The sequence below is a fragment of the Diadema setosum genome, chromosome 1, assembly GCF_964275005.1.
Source record: "Diadema setosum chromosome 1, eeDiaSeto1, whole genome shotgun sequence".
NCBI classification, from domain to species: Eukaryota; Metazoa; Echinodermata; class Echinoidea; order Diadematoida; family Diadematidae; genus Diadema; species Diadema setosum.
This window is the reverse complement of record NC_092685.1, coordinates 16,967,690-16,988,008: the sequence shown is the minus strand read 5'-3', so window position 1 is coordinate 16,988,008 and position 20,319 is coordinate 16,967,690. Positions and strand designations below refer to the sequence as shown.

General features: G+C 37.3%; 2 protein-coding genes across 2 annotated transcripts; one reads left to right on the top strand and one right to left on the bottom strand.

Annotated features, from left to right (window-relative positions):
- Positions 1–10,188, bottom strand: LOC140227691 (uncharacterized). The gene is made up of 8 exons (XM_072308109.1): positions 10,077–10,188; positions 8,519–8,618; positions 7,838–8,033; positions 7,236–7,357; positions 6,590–6,751; positions 5,408–5,533; positions 3,544–3,681; positions 1–2,815 (listed from the first exon to the last, which is right to left on the bottom strand). Exons 1-8 carry the CDS (start codon positions 10,166–10,168, stop codon positions 2,684–2,686), a joined length of 1,068 nt encoding a protein of 355 aa, XP_072164210.1. The 5' UTR covers positions 10,169–10,188; the 3' UTR covers positions 1–2,683.
- A 308-nt stretch (positions 10,189–10,496) lies between these two features.
- Positions 10,497–18,853, top strand: LOC140227681 (tRNA 2'-phosphotransferase 1-like). The gene is made up of 7 exons (XM_072308099.1): positions 10,497–10,818; positions 13,057–13,226; positions 13,346–13,444; positions 14,503–14,575; positions 15,822–15,878; positions 16,940–17,047; positions 18,181–18,853. The coding sequence occupies exons 1-7, from the start codon at positions 10,722–10,724 to the stop codon at positions 18,219–18,221; spliced, it is 645 nt and encodes a 214-aa protein (XP_072164200.1). The 5' UTR covers positions 10,497–10,721; the 3' UTR covers positions 18,222–18,853.
- Positions 18,854–20,319: the final 1,466 nt, after the last annotated feature.

The window sequence follows — 20,319 nt, the reverse complement described above, 5'->3', positions numbered from 1 at the left end:
AACAAATATACATGTATCGTTATTTTGATTGATTGATACTTGTGTAAACAAAACAGGCAAATCACTATATTCTTAAATTCTGGACATGATGACAAATTAAGGTCTCATGATTATTTCTTTGAGTACTGTCTGTTAGAATGCAATAGTATTGCTAGGGACAATGTAATACAATACATTTACTCTCAAATATTTCACAACAATAACTGAAATTCAATGTGCACATGACAAAAGCATTTTTGTTATTTGGGGATTGAACCAAATCAATGTTGCAGCACATATAACATGTACACTGTAACACTCGCACTATGTACAAACATAGTACACTATAACACATACTGAAAAGGTCATTTGGTCATAGGTCAATCATGATCTAAGACACTGCTCTCCACACCTCAAAGATCAAGACACTGGTATGAAACCTGCAACTGCCGTTCACCAATTATCACCAAAAATCATAGCACTGGGACAAGAGAGAATACCTCTACAAAAAATGTCAGATTCACGGAGTATATTAACAATAGCATGACTGGCAAACAGGCAGAAAATCAGACTGAGCTTGTAAACAGACATAAATTTACAGAAACTGAAATAACTGAAGCATAATTCATCATGTGAGGACTGAAAGTAGTTATTCATTGCACTGGAGAGAAAATTGAGTGATGGATGCCTGCATAATATAAAAATAAATTATAAGAAAAAGCATGCAAGAATATATCCAGTTTGTTTCTAGAGGAAGGAAAATTTAAACTGTTTAGAGTCATATCTTCGCACACAGGCACCTTGAATTGTGTGTTCTTATATATGGCAGGAGACACACCGACATTAAATAAATCAAAACACTTTAATATAGAAGCTTACACTTTAATACACGTGTATGTGTGGACACCTTGACATCTGCCATGGAAATTTCTGGTAGTCAGTATCAAGAAAGTATCAATCAACACAATTGTCCTCTTTTCACGTTGAAAAGACATTGCTAAAACCAGGTCTTTACTCATACAGCTTTAACATTTGATGACATTCAATGATCCATCATGATTTGTTGCATGAGTCACAAACAAATACAGGAATTCTTTGGAATCAGTTTCATAAAAGCCTTCAAAATTCATTTACAGTGTAACCCTTTGTGTATTCATAGGAAGCACATTTCATATTAGTAGAAGTAAGACATATTGGATCAGAAGATAATGGGTTTTACATCCATATAAATTGTGTATTAATTTGTTCCATGAAAAAAGCCAGAATTACGCTGGTAATACATGTACAAAATTTGTACAGACAATGTTTGATGAAAAGTTAATTACCATATGAATGACATGAATAATTATATAATTTAGAGCACACATACAAACCCTTTGACAGAGACATGCTGCCAAAGGGAGACAAATGAAAAACATATTTTTCTTGAAGTCATTGAGGTTAAGCTCTATTACTGTGGATAGATAGAATTCATCTAAACAATAATATTAGTGATTTATCAGTCACTAAAGCTGAGCCCTTCATGAGAACGATCATCATATGAATCATGCACACATTCATTGACCTTTGACCCTGTAAGAATTCACCAAAATTTATATCTGACTGCCATTTTTATGTGATGTACCTGCAGTATGAATTTGACAGTCATAGCTTTAAGCTGTGGAAAGTAATTAAGAGTACACCACAATACTATGTGTTCAGTGCTTATCACAATATCAGGTAAGATTGATTGACCATTTGACCTTCGAACTTGTCAGACTTCAATCATATTAGAACATGACTGGCATCTTTAAACTATGTATCTGTTGTGTGAGTTTCGTGGTCATAGCTCAAAGCTGTAGAAATTTATTGAGAGTACACCACAATACTATGTGTACAGTCAACCAGTGCATATCAGGTAAAGTTCATTGCCCATTGACCTCTGACCTTGTTGAAATCCACCAATATTCAAACTTGACTGGCATCTTTAGTCTATGTACCTGCAGTATGAATTTGGTGGTAAAAGCTCAAAGCTGTGGAAAGTTATTAGATTATTTATTAGTGGAAAATTGAGCAAAGAAAATGGGATTCCATTTTCCATCGGAAAGTTATTAGAAGTACACCACAATACTATGTGGACAGTACTTATCAAGTAAATTTCATTGACCCATTTGACCATTGAACTTGTCGAACTTCAACCATATTTGAGCTTGACCGGCATCTTCAGATCATGTACCTGTGGTGTGAGTTTGGTGGTCATAGCTCAAAGCTGTGGAAAGTTGAGAGCACACCACAATACTGTGAGTATAGTGCTTATCAGAGCAAGTTCATTGATCTCGTGACCTTTAATCTTGTTGGAGTGTGCCCATATTCAAACCTGACAGGCATTTTTAGGTTATGTACCTGTGGTGTGAGTTTGGTGGTAATAGCTCAAAGCTGTGGAAAGTCAGAGAGAGTACACCAAATTGTTGACAATGTTGATGCCAACGCCATCACTGCCGCCAACGGAAAAGTGATGTCTTCCGCTATCCTGGCGAGACAAAAACAAAAACAGCCTCAGATACCCCTCAATCAAGAGCATTTCTCTTCTCCCTCCACTTGGTTGCAAAAAGCATCCATAGTTCAGAAACTTCTCTGTGGCATGCTGTCTGGCATGAGGATGAAACCACAGCAGCATGAGAAAGGCATGAAATAGGGTCATCGAAACAAACTGCAGTCACCGGCATCATCCTGAGATCTTGATAGCACTAACTGTGTTGTCTCGGCAGCCAATGATGATGCCCTGTTCTCCATCTTTCTCTGCCTCACACAGCGACATTGCAACTACCCAATCTGATGTCTGGTACTTCGCAAGGCACTGTTCAAGAAAAACAAACAAACAAACAAAAATCCTAAAACAAAACAAAACATCAAAGCATTGGCGAGACAGACAATGAGAACAGCGAGCAAAATTTGAAGTAAGATACAGATTGATAGTTCCCATAAGTTTAGAAGCATAAATCACAAAAGGGAGTGAAAAGATTGAATAAAGAGCATTGGCAGCGGGGGAGGGGGGGAGTGACGTATTGATATACAACAATTGGTATTAGAAACTGATACATTATAATTCCACACTTTTGGCAAACTCTGTTGTAAAGAGGTCACTGGTTTCCACCTTATTGTTCCTAGATATGGTGACATTACTCTGTAAACAATCATTTCTCCAGACAAGGTTTGTTTATTTGATCTTTTCTCTCTCTTTTTTTTTTTTTTGTTGCTTTAATCACACATTTACTTTTCTCCATCCACACTCACTTTACCTGGGTTTGCCATACTCAATCTCTAACAATACTGTAAAATTGGATATTTTCGCATAATTTTTCGCGCTCTGCCGGGTAAGAAGAGTTTCATGTTTTTAATTCTGCGGAATCAAGACATCAACTACTGGAACATATGGCAAGCAAAAATATTCTTGTGCTTTTATTTTTGCGCTAGTATCTGTTCGCACGAAATGCGCAAAATTTCAACACCGCGAAAATTTCCACTTTTACAGTACAACCTATTGTCTGGATAAAAGTTTAGTACATTTAACTCTTAATTTCTCACCTGTCCATTGTGATAGAGAAAAACCAAGTTGAAATGTCCTGAACACAGGAGAGAATCCTTGCCATCATTTTGCACAGATGAGAGGCATAGCATCTTAGTTATTGGCAGGTTGATATTTGCGTACTGAAGCTCAGAAACCTACATGGAATAAAAGGCAAGGACAGGGTGGTGATGTACTTGAAATGAAACATCAAACTAGAAATGTCGCTATGGCGACTGGTATGCCTCCGCCATAATGCATGGTTCTCCTAATAGGTCTATAGTACAATGTCTTGACAATGTGTGATGACAGTTTCACACAATTGGCAAAATATTACAATGACAGGTTTGCCACAAATGTGCTGAATGTTCACTTTCCTAGAACTAGGTTCAATTGGATGAATGATTAAAACGTCAGAGTGCAGGTATTTGGGGAACTGATGATTTTTACTTGACTTTTGACCCTTTTATAAGTTTATGCATTGAGTAATTTTCAAGGTACATGTATTGAGAAAAAGTATAATTTCAGTATCAAATAGTAAAATAGTATCATCTAAACCTGGCCTTTGACCTTTGACCTCACAGTTCCAAAGAGAATCACTGTTAGGTAGAACATGCATAAATATGAAAGTTTCATGATGATACCTTGAGTTACTTTCGAGATTTGGAGGAAAAAGTGCAATTTAGCACTTTCACTTGACCTTTTGGCAAGAAACTTCCCACAGAATATATATTGGGTAATAAATGCATACATCAAGTTAAAAAAAAATCCTTCAGGCATTGCATAAATATAAGGAAAGTAGTGATATTTTGAGGAGTTGACCTTGACCTTGACCCCCTGACCTTTGACCCATGACCCCAAACTTCCCTAGATAATCACTGCCCATCGGTACATGCATATATACTAAGTTCCATGAAGATACCTTGAACCATTTGCGAGATATGGAGAAAAACATGAAATTTCAACCTTTTTTTTCACAAAATAACCTGTGACCTTTGACCCCGTGACCCTAAAATCCAAACAAAGTATTATCCCCCCAGGATATACCCTCATACCAAGTTTGATGTAAAACCACCACACGGTTCTTGAGATATTGACAAAAACAAAACAGGACGGACGTATGTACGGACGACCCGAAAACATCATGCCTCCGGCCACTTCGTTAGCGGAGGCATAAAAATGTGCCAATAGGTAACAGTAATGCTAATCTGTATGATTCATCAGTGAGAATGAGTATCAATAATCTGTAAATACCATTTGTTACCTACATGATCTGAAACATTGAATTTCATTCCCTCTCATGCTCTTCTGGCCTTTGTTCAAACCACTAAATTTTTCTGAGAGATGTTCACAGTTCAGTGAAGAACTGGTACTACACGTAGTCATGCTAGTAAACCACTTATATTTCCACAGCTGTGTTCAATTTGTTATAAACCATAATCAATATTTGATAGGATTTGGATGATTTTCAGATCTCCAATCACAAATTGCATTTTCTCGTTTGTGTGAACTCGCAAGCACAGTGGATACAGCTCCGGTCAAAAAGGACACTAAAAGTGTGACTCTGCCCAGTATGTGCAGCCATGCATTAGATGTTTACCAGCAATTGTCCCCATTGACCCCTGTGTAGAAATGGGTACCCGGCAGTCCTTTGGAATTGATCATGGCAAAGACTGACGGAAAATCTGGGCTCTGTTTTATGAATAGTTATAATTGATTATATAGTTGATTTCTATCATAAGTATATGGCAGCCTGAGTGGTAAGGGAATTTATAATCGATTATATCTTTTGATAAACCGGGCCCAGGACTAATACCAAGGAGGCTTCTTTGGACAAATATTATGACTACGTGTACAAAAATATAAAGAAGACAAATTCCTCACTTTGAAATTGGACATGATGGATATGGTTCCATCCTCTCCTCCTAGGGCCACCTGATGATCAATTCCACTCTTCAGCTCAGGAATATCAGCCTCATCAGGAAGGGACATGAAGTAACCACTGCACATCTACAACAAACAAATCATAGCAAAACAACTCTGGGCATGTTTCATGTTTCAACATACTTATCTCTTTAGCAAGATCTTAATGGGACGGTTTAGTATTGATGGAGATGAGAATTCGTCTTTTAACTTTTTTCGAGATACCAGGAAACCACTTATGAAATAGTACAGAGGATACCATTCTAGGAGGAATTCAAAGTTTATATGATGAAAATCGGTTTTGGTATGGCTGAGGCATCCAAAAACAAAGTAAAACAAAGCAAAGTAATAAAAGCTGGGTCCCAACTTTTATTAGGATCGCTCTTTTTTGGATATCTCAGCCATTTCAAAACCAATTTTCATCAAATAAATACTGAATTCCTCTTAGAATTACGCACTCTTTCATATTTCATAAAAAAGTTTCTCATTATCTCACAAAAAATGTTAGAAATCTGAAGTTAGGTCTCAACCGAAATTGTTAACAAACTATTTCAATAAACTTTTGGCTACAAATAACAACAGGAGTCAGAACAGTAAGAATCAAAATTCCTCTCAGTGCTGCCTCCATGCTTCAAGAAACAAAAACATTTGTGAAGTGTTTGTACTTTTTTTCTGAAGGCTTACAATTCCCTCCAATAGCCTCTAGACAAACAGCTTTTTGTTTGTTTTATTAGAAGGGATAAAATGACTAAAAAACTGGTACAAGTCTCCCACTGGAGCAAAGCAGCATTTGAAGCAGCACCTCAACTTGGGACCCTCTGTTGGGAGATATCAGTTCCATTTTGAAGCAATTATTGTTACTACACCTATCTATATTTACACAGTTATATTGTACAGTAATGAAAGCTTCCTGCATTTTTGTCCCTGGTATGAGATGATCTTGGTATTTCAAGTGTATCATGCCATCACAGAATGGGGCATTGTATATGGTAGTGGGTGGATGATATTGTTATTGCTCATATAGTTGTTGTTCTTGTTGTTACTGTTGTTACTGTTGTTAGCCAGTCACATTCATGCATGCACTTATAATGCTTGCTTTCGAGCTGCATCGGCTGTGGAGTTGGTGAGGTCTGGTGAACTTACTGTTTTGATGCAACTTGATGTTGGCAACGTCAGAACTAAGGATCCTTGCTGAATGAAGTGCACATTTTTGGCTCTGTCTGAGGCTAGAATGTAATTTGTTGCTATACCCGAAGAGCTGCTGTAGAGTCTTGTGGCGAGAAGTTCCTGAATTCCTTCTGAAGACTGATATCAATTCAATACTACATGTAAATAATAATTATGCATTTGCCCAGAAAATCAGTATCAATATAGTGCACTCCCATTATAACGAACACAGTTATAACAAAATTCCAGTTACAGTGAAGTAAAACTTCAAACATTATTACCTTTATATTTCTTATTGTTTATTTGTCTGGTTATAACGAAATTTTGATATAACAAAAGAAAACAGCCAGTCCCAAGGGACTTCGTTACTACAGAAGTTGACTGTATTTGATATACAAGCATGGTAAAACAAAAGTCCCATAAACTACCTACAGAAGAAAAGGTAGCAGGTCTGAAGAACAGAAATCAATTACTTCAAATCAACCCTAACCCAGTCATGTGTGAAATATGCCATTTTACTTTCTACACATGTATACAGTAGGAGTGAACACACAAAATCAGTTCAATTTTGCAAAAAACACCAAAACTCTACATTGCTAAGAATGACAGATTCAAGTCTTACTTTAAGATCCTTCCTCTGGGTACTCTTTGTCTGTTGTACCCTAAGTTTCCACAGAGAAGAAAACGGGAGCACTGCATGGATCTGACCCTCAACATCTCCAGCAACAATGGCCAGGTTACCCACTTCATCCATAAAGTGGAAAGAGAAAGATAAATCATCTTTATCATATCTGATTAAAACTATAAATATTGGTAGTTGACAAATTCTTTCAATTCAAATCGACTTATCTATACTACATATTTTTGTTTTGACACCATAATATTGAAAGGAAATGAACAAGATATTTTTTGGCACAAAACATGATTCCACATATATTCTAAAACTTGATAATCCCCGTCTAGTGAGACAGAAATTGGTTTGCATCAAACCACCTTGATAACAACACAACGATACTGAGTGTGCTTGCCAATTCCACTCTGCCTACAAATATGTGTATTATATATGTATCACATTTTATCTTATTCTTGTACAACTTAACATCAAGCAATGCATTCTTTGTGATAGGTAAAGCAATACCAGACATGTATTATTTCAATGTTTTGACATTTTATGATTGGAGAGTGTCATACGACAAGGGTAGTGCAAATCAAAAGTTGAATTACCACCGTCCATATCAACCTGGAGACTGTTCAGTGCATGGTCTGAAACGCTTCGCCTGTCAAGTATCTGCTGCTTGCCAAAGATTGTCACAGTGCCCCTGGAGTCAGCTGTAATCAGTTCCAAGGAGCCAAAGTTTGCTACATTGTGTACAACCATGGCCTGGATCGGACCTCCCTTGGTTTCTAGACTGAGAATGGGCTACATATACACAAAAATATTGACACCTTATTGAGCTTGAAAACATGGATGAACATAATGAATGTTGGTAGTCTGCACAGATCCAGTATCCTGCCTTAGCTTCAGTACTAAATTGAAATTATCTACTAACTATTATATCACAATAACAGGTATTTATTCCTGATTGAATCAAAGTACCAACTGCCTACATTATATGTACAGTTTACCGTCAAAATGTGTACTGTAAGATTCTACATATAAAAGGCTTTCTCTAGAAATCGAACATACTATGCTGTATCTCTGGCTTCAATGAAGGACGCTTATATAACCTCATTTACCAAGAAGAATGGAAACCATTCTTTACTCGGCATGATGATCATCGACTTTTCAGAGGACAGTTGTTACTGTGCACTGCTGCAACATCAGACTTGGTCTTTAATGCACTGTCTTGGCATGGATGTTCATTGACATTAATGCATTCTCTGTTCAGGGAAGTTACAATGTACCTCTGGTTTCTCAGTTTCTGTGGAATGTGATGTTGTAGGAATCTGGTAAAATCTCACTACACCATCTTCAGATCCAAGCAGCAAGCTGGAATGGTCATGTCTACAGCAAGGACAATAGGAGGAACAACAAGACCATTACACACTCTCTAAGCAAGTATGAAATAGACTCCTAGTAGGTGGGAGAATTAATGTGATCAAAGCTATTAATACACTGACATTTGGAGTATGAATGCAGTAAATCGTGTGATAAATCAAGCAATCACAACATTTGGATGATTATTCACATCAGATTCACAGCTCATCAACTTATTCAACAAATCAGCAAAGGTCAACTAGGTTGATACTTTGCCAGAGAAACTCTGGCACTAATGTACTTTTGTATCCGTGTGGATATCTCAAATTCCACTGAATCAAATTGCCCTAAATCACAAGTTATACTAAATGGCTTAAAAGTTTCTAATTACTCATATAAATTTAAACTGAATTGGTCATCAGAAAGTGTCAATATCGATGGCGACTTTCATGTCGCTCCAAACAAACACGCTATTTGCGAATGATCGCGGCATATGCTGCCTGCATAATCTGAAGTAACCTCCTTGTACACAGTTATAGATTATACTGTGGCCATGTTGGGGCTGGTCACAGTTAGATCTGAAACTGAAGTGAACCATCTAATAATATGGTAAGTATCGTTAAAGTAACATAATGAATAGCAGAGGACTAAAAGCGGAAACTCTAAATTAATGTTCAGTGATTGTGGCAAGTGACTGAAGTCAGTTTAGAAATGCATGTGTGTGTCTGCTTTTGTCTGTCTCTGTCTGTGTATGGTCGTGTGAGTTCTAGGAATTACATTGTACTGACCCAACTTAGTCCAACTTGCCATCAATCATTTGTACATTGATTTTTTGCCCCCAGTTACTTGAATTAAAAGATTTGTCGCATAATATTAGATGGCTAACTTCAGTTTGAGATGGTGCAGGCAGCGTATGCTGCGATCATGTGCATACGTGCAAGGAGCGAGTTTGTTTTGAGCGACATGAAAGTCAACATCGATCTTGATGCTTTCTGATGACCGAATCAGTTTAAATTCACATTACTATTAGCATATAGAAATAAGCCATTATCGATTTGTGATTTTGGTGCAATTTGGTGTGGTGGAATTTGATATCCACATGGATACGAAACTGAAAGTAAAAACTGTTTTAAAAAATGTTACATTTGATTAGACATAGTTTAGCACCAGAAACTTTTCCACTTAACTTCTTTCATGCAATACCGAATTTGAAGGAAGAAATATTTACAGTATCACTAGCTGTCACCCACTGTCAGTAGAAACCAAAACGTTTAGATACATGTGGTACATCATCATGCGACAAATGTAAATTTATCCGTCCACGATCCACTGCACTGGTTCAAGGACACCTGTAAATTTACACTGTGATTATATTACCAGCACTAGTTACAGGGATAACAATATATGGGACCACATGTATTCACACTATTTCTTCGACTTTTTGGAATTGGTGATCGTTTCTAATGACAATACAACTGATGTTACCTGAATACTCGCCCGGCTAGAAGAGTGTTAAAACTGTCATTGACCTGGATGTTCCACAAGCGTCGTATATCTGTATCTCGATGCTGAGGCATTCTAAAAACTTTTTTCCCCTTCTTCTTTGTTGGTAGACAGCCTTGTTGGTACACGGTGTATAGTGTAGGAAAAGCAAGGAAAAGCACCCTGGATGATGGAGCATGCAGCTGGCTGGAGCAGCGCAGCGGCGGGGCGGACGGAAACGGTGGTTGTGGTTTGATAGGCCAGGGCCGCCTCGCTGAACAACACGTTGTGCTTTCCGATTGCGTAATATCCCCTGTATTGTAGTAAATACTCGCTGTTGTAAGTGTATGTAACGTGCATCATCGACATGCAATACAGGAGCGATGGAAATGAAATCTGTTGTTAGACCAAAGGACGATTTCTCATCTGATGTCGCAACCTAGCTGGACTACGTACAGTATCTGTAATCTGCAAATCGAAGTAAAATGCCATACCCACCATTGGCATTAGCCAATATCAGTTGAAGGGGTTATCGGCTCGTATACCACTGGCACTGCACTGCCACTGGCGGCACTGCCAGTTCAGTTCACAGTTGACAGTGCTGCTGTTTTCAGAACGTTTACCCGGTCGAGAATCTCTTCCATCGCCATGGCTCATTCTGGGCGTCACAATGTGAGGTTGTCTAGATCTTTGTCATTAGTCCTGCGGCATAGGGCTCCAAAAATGGGGTTTCAGATATTTCCAGGTAAGATCCTTTGAACGAAATTGGAATACCGTATTATAGCCATAGGCACTAATTAATGTTGTAATAATTTCGTTTGTTAACAATGGTAATGCCATTGTTGTCATTGACATTGTCTCCCGAGTACTGCTGTGCAGGTAGTGTAAAAATAGGAAGAAATTATCATTTATACATATTTATAAACAAAAAGGTGCAGGATTTTTGAGGATATAGAAATTTCAAAATACCATCTGATAAAGCTAATAATAATATATATGCCAATATTTCATGCATCAGGGATGGTATTCTGAGGACGTAATTAAGTAGATTTCTATTTGATTAACTTTGTAATTAAGTTGAGAAGTTAATAGACCCTTAATCATGGGCAGAATCGGTATTCTGAGGACGTAATTAAGGTATGATTAAGTCCCCTATGATTATCATAGGTCCCTCCCATCTAATTGTTATTCCATCCAATCAGACGCGTTGTTAGAAGCCAAAATGATGATCACGCGCGCAAATATGCCCTCAGTGCGCGCTCCTCTACACGCCCCCTGTAATTACAACGCAAGAGCTTCGTGCAGACCCTCCGGTCTTTGATTACTACCCTTCACCTACGCACGCGAAAAGCTCACATAAAATGACAAAATTCCCCGAAGATCGCCTATATTTCTTTTTTTCTCTGAATTCTACGGATACCATGACAACAAGACTCACCAGCTCCTCAGTTACTGAAGGCAGTAAGCATCGTTATGGCCGAGAAAAGGCTCTGTAATGCGTGATATCGGAGTAGTTAATGACACTCTTTAGTACAAGTATTGTATCATTAAGTTTTCCATTAACTTTCATACTTAATTACACGCTCAGAATACCGATTTGTAATTAACTCTGTGATTAAGTCCTCTGAGAGGTGTACGCGCATTGATACGCGCAAGCGCGTAAGACTTTCCCGCCAAAACGCTTGTTGTCATGGTAGTTAATAAACCCCCTACTTAATTAAGCTCTCAGAATACCGATTCACTAATTAAGTGCTAATCAGACACTTAATAAGCCCTCAGAATACGGCCCCTAGTTTTAGATATCCTAAATCAGAAGCACAACTTGTATGTATTACTAGTTATAGGTCCCCCCAAATAAATCAAACCATAATAAAATGGTGAATTGAACACATAAAATTCAAAACAACAAAGTATATACCAGAATGGTATTAAAAAACTACAACAACAAAAACTGAAACTGAAGGCGTGATCGATCCAAAGCTCCACATGATGACAGAAAGATGGGATGGGAGGTTACGAAACAGGAGGAATAGATGAGACGAGATGAGAGCGGGGAAAGAAGAGGAGAGAATGATATCAAGCAGGAGGATTGAACATTTCAAACAGAATATCTTTGTGATGATTTATTCCTAAGTTGTAGAATTATCAAAGTGGATATTCCTTTTAAACGTGTAATGAATTCCAGAGTTTAGGCCCGATGACTGTGAATGTACAAATTTTGTTAGCAGATAACATTTTATTCAAAGGTAAATGCAATGAATTAGACTGTCTTGTTGGATAATTGTGAACAGAACTATTTTCAATAAGCATTTCAGATGATATTATTGGAAGATAGATATACAATAAGCTGTCCTAATTGAAAAATCATATAAACCATAAATTTTGATGGCAGAATCTTTAGAGACCTCTTTGGATTATTTATTCATAAAGGAGAACTCAAGCCCGTGCATGTAGGGCGTATAGGTATCGTCTGTAGCCAATATAAGAATCCATTGTACCTGCCGCATGTTGTTTTTCTTTTTTCTTTCTTTCTGGGAGGTGTGAGAAAATGATTGCTGGGCGGATGAGTGTGAGATGTACAGACAGATGAACTTGTTGCTTGTATAGGTACTCAGAAGAACAATATTCCTTAAAGGACAAGTTCACCATAATATACATGTGGATTGAGAGAATGGAGGATTATTAGTAGAACACAATCAGTCAAAGTTTTAGGAAAATCGGACAATCTGTTCATAAGTTATGATTTTTTTTTTTTCAGTACTGCTATTGCTGCATTAGAAGACTACATAATGTACTACGTACAGCTTGTGAATGTATTCTATGGATATTGATGCATTCACTCAGTCGACTATGTATATGAAGGTAAACTTGTCCTTTAATTTGAATGTGTTACTATTAAAACTGACTTATTGTGGCATGTGTTGTTGACCCATGTTGCAAATGCAGCAGAGCCTATTAACCATGTGAATATCTGTCATTGTAGGTGGATACCTCCTCGTCAGAGAATTACTTGCCCATCGAATGTTCAATAATTGCACAGAGGAGGATATTCGCCAAGTTGTCGCTCTCAATGATAAGCAGCGATTTTCACTCAAGGAGGATCCAGCAACTGGAGATTTACTCATCTGTGCGAACCAAGGTCATAGTTTTGAGGTAAGCCAAATGCTTCAGAACTTGAGTCTTTTTTGGAATTCTGAAAGAGTACCAAAATCACTTTTGATCAAAGAACACCATCACTTGAGTTTATTCTGCTTCTTTCTTGCATTTTGAAGGTTCAAGACCAAGAATTAGAAGCCATCACCAATGCTGCTGACTATCCAACTGTTGTGCATGGAACATACTTCAGGAACTGGGAGTCAATCCAAAGACAGGTAGGCCAATTTGTAACTTTGCATGATTTGAAATATCCTTTAATCATTTAGGCTGCATATGATTGCAGGTAAGCCCTACGCAAGCATAAACCTTGTTTCCTATCCATCCTCACCCCACCTACTGAACCTCTGAATATGAGTACCCGGTTCCACACAGTAGGAATAGATTTTGATTGATTTACTGTAATTCACAAGGTTTTCAACATTCAGAGATATTGGCATACCTTTCATGCCTCATGGACCTGCACACATAAGCAGTCATTGAAAAATCAAAGTCCTATTCGTACAAGTCTAATGTGAAATTGTGATGTCAGCTGAACATAATATGTGTGTACAGAGGGAGTGAAATTATACTTAAATAGTGAGCAACCTAAAGTTGACCTCAGGCACTGATTGAACTCGTACTTCTTAACTTGTTTTGACAAGTGTATAAATTCTACAGGTTCTAATGTTTACTTCATGTTTTGGTATTCCCTAGCTCTCTGTCCCAGGGACATGCAGCTGGCCATTAATCACAAGTGTGATCCTACATGTATCTCTCTGTCCAGCTATCCTCAGAGATAGTTAAGGAATATACTGAAATGAGTTTTCTTAGCAAATTTAGGATACTTGTTATTATATATAATTGTCTGCAAAAGAAGAGTCTTCTCAGCAGTATGCAGCATTTTTTCATTATGTATTTTATCTCCCAGAAATGAACCTTCTCAGCAGTTTTTGGCATTTCTCAAAAAGACATTGCCTCCATCCAGTTTATTTCAATTTGTTAAAAAAGGGATTTATCACCAATCAGGTAGCTTTTCTACCTATACATCTTCTTGATATAAAATGGAAGTCTCTAAATAGTCTGACTGGACAGTCTTGTAGATCAGTGTCCAAATAGGTATATTATATCCAACAATTTAAGATTAAAGATGTGTACTAAATTATTATTGATATGAGAATATATATATTCTTGTTATCAGGATTCATTGCAAGCTTCATGACATACCTCCCTGTGCTTGTGTGCATTTGTTCTTTTATTGTGGCCTTCCTTTCCTCGACTTATCATCTCTTCACAGGGACTAAAGCGGATGAAAAGAACATACATCCACTTCGCCAAGGGTGAACCTGGTGCAGATGGTGTTATCAGTGGTAAGATTAACATAGAAAATTAGCTTAGCGTTTAAAAGCTGGTAGTGATGCAATCCATGCTCTTGATAAGTGTATCAAAGAGTAGAGTGCCTACCTGGTAATCAATGCTTGATTTTCAAGTGATGAAATGAGCAAAATTGGCCTGAAATGCTGCATCTTGTAGCATGTACCCTTTACCAGGGGTGTATCCAGGATTTTTTCTGGGGGGGTCGTAATCAAAATTTTTGGACCTTTACCTTTGCGAGGGAGCGGAGCGACCGAGCGGGGGGAGGGTGTGGGAGGGGGGTGTCCCCCCTCCCACGGTAGGGAGTTTTTGAATTTTATATCTTAGAATGGGGCCATTTGGTGCATACAAAAGTGACTTTTTCGGCATGGCAGTGCGGCTTAGAACCTTAAATCATGGCATATTAAAACTAAGTTATGAAATTTACGAGGTTTTTGACAATTTGCTGGAACACCGGTCACTTTTTTCCCTGTTGTAGGCCTATATAGAGTAAAAAGCCCTCAAAAAACAAAAAATGTCTTTTACAAAAAGTGGACCTTTTGAAAATTTTGGGGGGGTCGTACGACCCTCCCGACCCCCCCTTGCATACACCCATGTTTACACATTAACCCACTGAGGATAAGCTGATTTTACTATAGCACGCATTTTCCATGGACACTTGGCAGTATCAACCTGCTTGGGACTAATCTTTAGGAGGTTAATGTAAAACCCCAAATTTTTGTGTGCGTTTCAATTTGAGGAATTTTCGAGAGCCAAGATTCATGCAATTAAAATGCACATGAAAGTTCATGTCTACGCTCTTTGCATTCAACGCCAGTGGTAATTTGTACAAATTTCATGCCACGAAAAAGGCCATCAGCTCCAATTCGCAAAAATTCCATTCCATGAATATTTCTCATTTTGCAGTAAGTTGCGTTCTTTTCGTGTCATGAATTATTTATAAGATGAAACACACAGAAAAATACAAACATATGGTTGATTATCTGACTTTCATAAAAAAAATACTTACCAGTACTTGTACCAACCACTACAAAACAATGGTGTCTGAGGTGGGCCAAGAATCTCCTAAACTATTTGCATATGGAGGTATCATATTGTGTAAGATGAGTTGATAATTGCATAATAATTTGTAAGAACTTTGTAATTAAGTCGCAGTGCTTTCTAGACAAACCTACCATATAGTACTGTAATTGTTACCATTATTTCTGAGACCTTTTTTTTTCATATACCATTCACTTCTAGGTATGAGAAAATCCTGCGAAATGATGATCTTTCTTGACCTTCAAGCAGCTCTTGAAGGTAAGTAATTAATCTATGCTTCAGAGTTAATTTACTGTCGTAGATATTCTCATAGTAGCCCCTTGCAATAATGTTCACAGACACAATTTTGAAACCACAGAATCCTATGAATGCCCACACATCTACATCTTTTTGTTTTTGCTCTTCTACTATCTTTTTGAAACTTTTTTTTTGTGCCAGCTTTAATTCTATAAGAACCACTATTTATTGAAATATCTGCATTCACAAAGTTTATTCAAACTTAGTTATAGTTTATTGGTTACATACTTAAGGTTTTTATGAGAAACATACAAATGTACATCAACTTATCTGCAAAAAATACTACACTGATTCGTTTCAAGACCAGTGATGATACCATTTATAAATACAATGAAAAGTGTGGGTCCAACTTGTACACTCCTTTGGGGGATACCCATTTTCATTTCCTTCATACATGATAATATACTACCATTACAGCTAACAACTTGTTTATGCCCTGACAAATAATTATAAAACCACTTCAGTTTAGTATTCAAAATGCCATAATGATCGATAGCTGAAATAACAATAGTTAATGATCGATACAGTCAAAACACTTGGAGATGTCTAAGAAACTGGCTGCTCCCATTTCATGCTTGTTAAAAAGCATCATGCCAATCACTAGTAACTTGATGAAGGCATGTATCGGTAGAGTGATTTGATAAAAATGCATGGTGATCAATTGAAATAGAATTAAGTTACAGAAGACAGGAAAGAAATTGTGAATTTACCTCTTTCTCAAGTAATTTCGCTTCATGACAAACTACAGCAATGGGCCTGTAACTAAATTTCTCAGCTTTATCACCTTTACCCTATACATTGGTGTAACCTTTGAAATTAACCAGTCACTTGGGATAACACCAGTATTAAGGCTAATATTTTACATCAGTGTTATTGACTCGTTCTCTTCACTGTCTTAAAATGCAGCCATTATTTTACACAAAAGATTTGCCTTTTGCTGCACTGGGATAAAATTACCGAACAAGCACAGGCACAAGATTTCCACATCATTCACCATTTGATGTTCACCCTTTGTGCTTTAGATGGATTGAAGTTCTTTGTCTCCAAGAATGGTGTGATCCTGTGCCCAGGTAGTGACCAGGGTGTGGTCAGCCCAGCTTACTTTTCAAGAGTCCTGCAAGTTAGACCAAGTAAGCACTGCTCTTTTTCTTTCTTTTTTGTCCCTCTCTGGAAACAATTTGTTAAAGATTGAGTGAATACAGGAATGTTCAGCTCAGATGTTGTGTATGATATACTGTAATCATTTAATGCTTCCATGGAGAAATGATAATTGCATGTAGGTTGAATGCATCAAGTGAGAAAATGTTGCAATACATCTCATGAAGAAGTACAAAGTTTGTAAATGGACAACTTCTGAATCTTCATAATGTAGAAATGAAATTGATTTGTATTAAACTACGTCCCTAACCCTTACCTTGCTCTTTACATAACAACTGAAAAAAGTAAGATGTAACATAGATTTTGGAGAAAATGCACACTTCGGATGACTATAATGTGTAGAATTTTGTGACCCTCTGAGGTCATAGTCATTTCCCAACATGTTTGTTTTAAAAAAAAATGTAGATTAGCAGTTGTGATCTTAACCAATGCATTTGTACAGAGGGATGCAAGTGATAAAAATCGTTCACAGCACATCTTTACCCTTCTGCTTTAAAGTCTCTTTCTAACACAAGGTATATTCACAAACTGAGAAGTTCTTCAGGGTTTTTTTTTTGTTGTTGCTATTTTAAGACTATCCCAGAATTACAATTATCAAATGACTAATTTTGTAAAGAATACATCACATACATGAGGTGTCATTGTTGAGCATATTGTGTTATATAATGATTTCATGCAATATCATGCTGTGTTGTTAAATTTATACATGTATATACATTGTACATTATATAAAAGTGTACATTTTGCTTTTGAGTTGTACTCTTTCAGTAGAAGGAGAATTATTTTCTTTTCTGTGATCCATTCTTACAAAGAAGTTGAGATATCTGTCAAATATCATTATATTTTCCATTGCAGAGATATTCTGTGAACCTCCTTAGAATATGTAATTTTTTATTTTGGTATATAATTATAGATCTGGCAGATTTAAACAATAAGCTTCAGTCAGTGGTGTATCAACAAGTTGAAGTGATTATAATGTATTTTTGGCATGATATACTTCTATCCATTTGAAGCATGCCGAGAGGAGGAAAGGGAGAAAAGAGAGTGAGAAAAAAAAATGATAAGAACATAAAAGATCCTATCCATATTTGATTCATCTTTCCAGGACAAGAATTGCCTTTTCAAAGACCACAACGCCCAAGGTAACTGTGAAATGGAAAAGTGGAGCCAGAGACCAGTCCAGGACTTACTTGGCGTGGGCCACATGAGGTCCAGCCTATGTTCTTTGTGTGCATTGTATGGGAGCATGAAACAACAATGTACAATTAGATACAGGCTGAATAAGTATATAAAAATACAAAGTGTGTTTCCTTTTTATATCTACTTCTCTATGTATTATTTCGGACTATAGATTTATTAAGTGCCATTCAATGTATTGTGGAGTTCCCTGCAGCAACTGATGTTCAGTACAGTCCATTTACTGCCTAGCTTGTCTGTATCCATGTAACATTCAATTTCTCAAGATTTGTACATCATCAGTGCCATGAGTATCTCATTAGGTAGAATGCGTGCCTTATAAGAGTCCACTATTATCATTGTCAATTACTAGTCGTCCACTTTTTATAGTGGACCATAAAGAAATTGCAGAGATTCTTTGACAGAGATACTCTCCAGAAATCTGACATTATAAGGCAACCCTATTTGTTGTATTGGATTCCACACAGGTATTTTCTTTTTATATGCAAACACTGCTCTTTGATTTGTGACATCAAGCTGAAGAATGAAGGCTGTGTAACTAGTTGATTGCAGTACTCAGGGCCGGCAGAACCAGGGGGCTCAGCCCCTCCCCCCCCCCCCCCCCTTTTTTGGCACCTGTACATAGGAACACATAGGGTGTCACCACTTTGGCACCCCCCCCCCCCACTTTTTTACCTCGGAAGTGGCAGTAGAAAAAAGAGGTAGAATGAAATCTTTGAGCCCGGTAAGGCCTTTGTTTTTGCACTGAAGACCTTTTTTAGGTGATCCGAGAATCCTCTCGGATCACCTTCTGTATCTGTACGGATTCTTTGTTGGTTCTTCTTCTTCTTCTTCTTCTTCTTCTTCTTTATTTCTGGACAAAATTTGTGTAGAGGTTAGCTCAGAAAGTCCTCTTCCTATCAATTTCAAAATTATACCATATATGTATCATGTCCCAAAGACGACAGATCTAATGTATAATAGTGATCAGTGGACCGTGACGTCACTGTGACGTCATTATATGAAAACACATTCTCAATCATATCTCACTAATGGAATAGAGTTTTTCAATGAAATTTACGTCACATATATTTCAAGTTATGCGCATTCTACTCATATTCTCAAAATTCATATTTTCTCTTAAAACGTGCGCGTACGCGCGCGTTGAAATATTTGTATGCTCAAATCGAGCTCAAATTTTTTTTGCACACGTTTCAGACCATTTGCAGCATTTTTTGAAAAATTGAAAAAATTGGACGGACGCGTACGCGCGCGCACATATACGCACGTACAGCTCATATGCAACAGAAATTTCCCGATTTTTTACATTTATCGGATGTCTGAAAAGTCAAGGAACATTTCTAGCAAGTTTCAAGTCAATCCGACTCAATATGACGTCATACGGGACTGTCAAAGTTGAAATTCCGCGCGCGCGTCAATGGCGATATACAGTACAACAATGCCCAAAAACCGCCAATTTTAAATCCGATTTTACTCGTCAGGATGGACGGTGACCCCCCATTTTCTTTACATATTCTGAAAGCTGATGAGTTGTACATGTCAGTTTATGGGTTGGCGATACTGAAAAAGTGATTAAAAGATATCAAATTTCTTAATAAAGTAAAAAAAGTAAATTTTCAAAATGACGTCATCAATTTTCAAGTTTACTTGGGCGTATCTCACTTATCCTCTGCCAATTTTCACTCAGATTTCAGTATGTTGTAGCTTATTAAATGTTCTTTCATTAATGTAATAACAACATTTTGATTGGATGGCGGCATCACCTCGTAAAAATGGATTAAAAGTAATCTTGTCAAATTTGACCAGTTTACGTGTTATCTCTATGGGAGAGCAGTTTTTCTGGCAGTGAAAATTGACATGACTATCTTTTTCGAGCATTAGCTCACTTATGCTTCGGTGAATTTTTCCCAGATTTTAGTATGTTGTAGCTGAGACTTTGGGCTATCGTAATGTGCCCTCCATTTTTTCATACGAGGCCGGCATCACGTCGAAAAACTTGGTTGAAAATGGCACGTGGCTTCGATGCAGCGTCATTTTGCTTAATGCA

Excerpts from the sequence above, each read along its gene's own strand:
- LOC140227681 (XM_072308099.1), top strand. The coding sequence starts at position 10,722 with ATGGCTCATTCTGGGCGTCACAATGTGAGGTTGTCTAGATCTTTGTCA. Across the intron at positions 14,576-15,821 it reads TGCAGATGGTGTTATCAGTG|GTATGAGAAAATCCTGCGAA; the intron begins GTAAGATTAACA and ends ATTCACTTCTAG. Across the intron at positions 17,048-18,180 it reads AGTCCTGCAAGTTAGACCAA|GACAAGAATTGCCTTTTCAA; the intron begins GTAAGCACTGCT and ends TCATCTTTCCAG.
- LOC140227691 (XM_072308109.1), bottom strand. The coding sequence starts at position 10,168 with ATGCCTCAGCATCGAGATACAGATATACGACGCTTGTGGAACATCCAG. Across the intron at positions 8,619-10,076 it reads CTAGCCGGGCGAGTATTCAG|ACATGACCATTCCAGCTTGC; the intron begins GTAACATCAGTT and ends TCCTTGCTGTAG. Across the intron at positions 7,358-7,837 it reads CCAGGTTGATATGGACGGTG|TGGGTAACCTGGCCATTGTT; the intron begins GTAATTCAACTT and ends TTATGGATGAAG.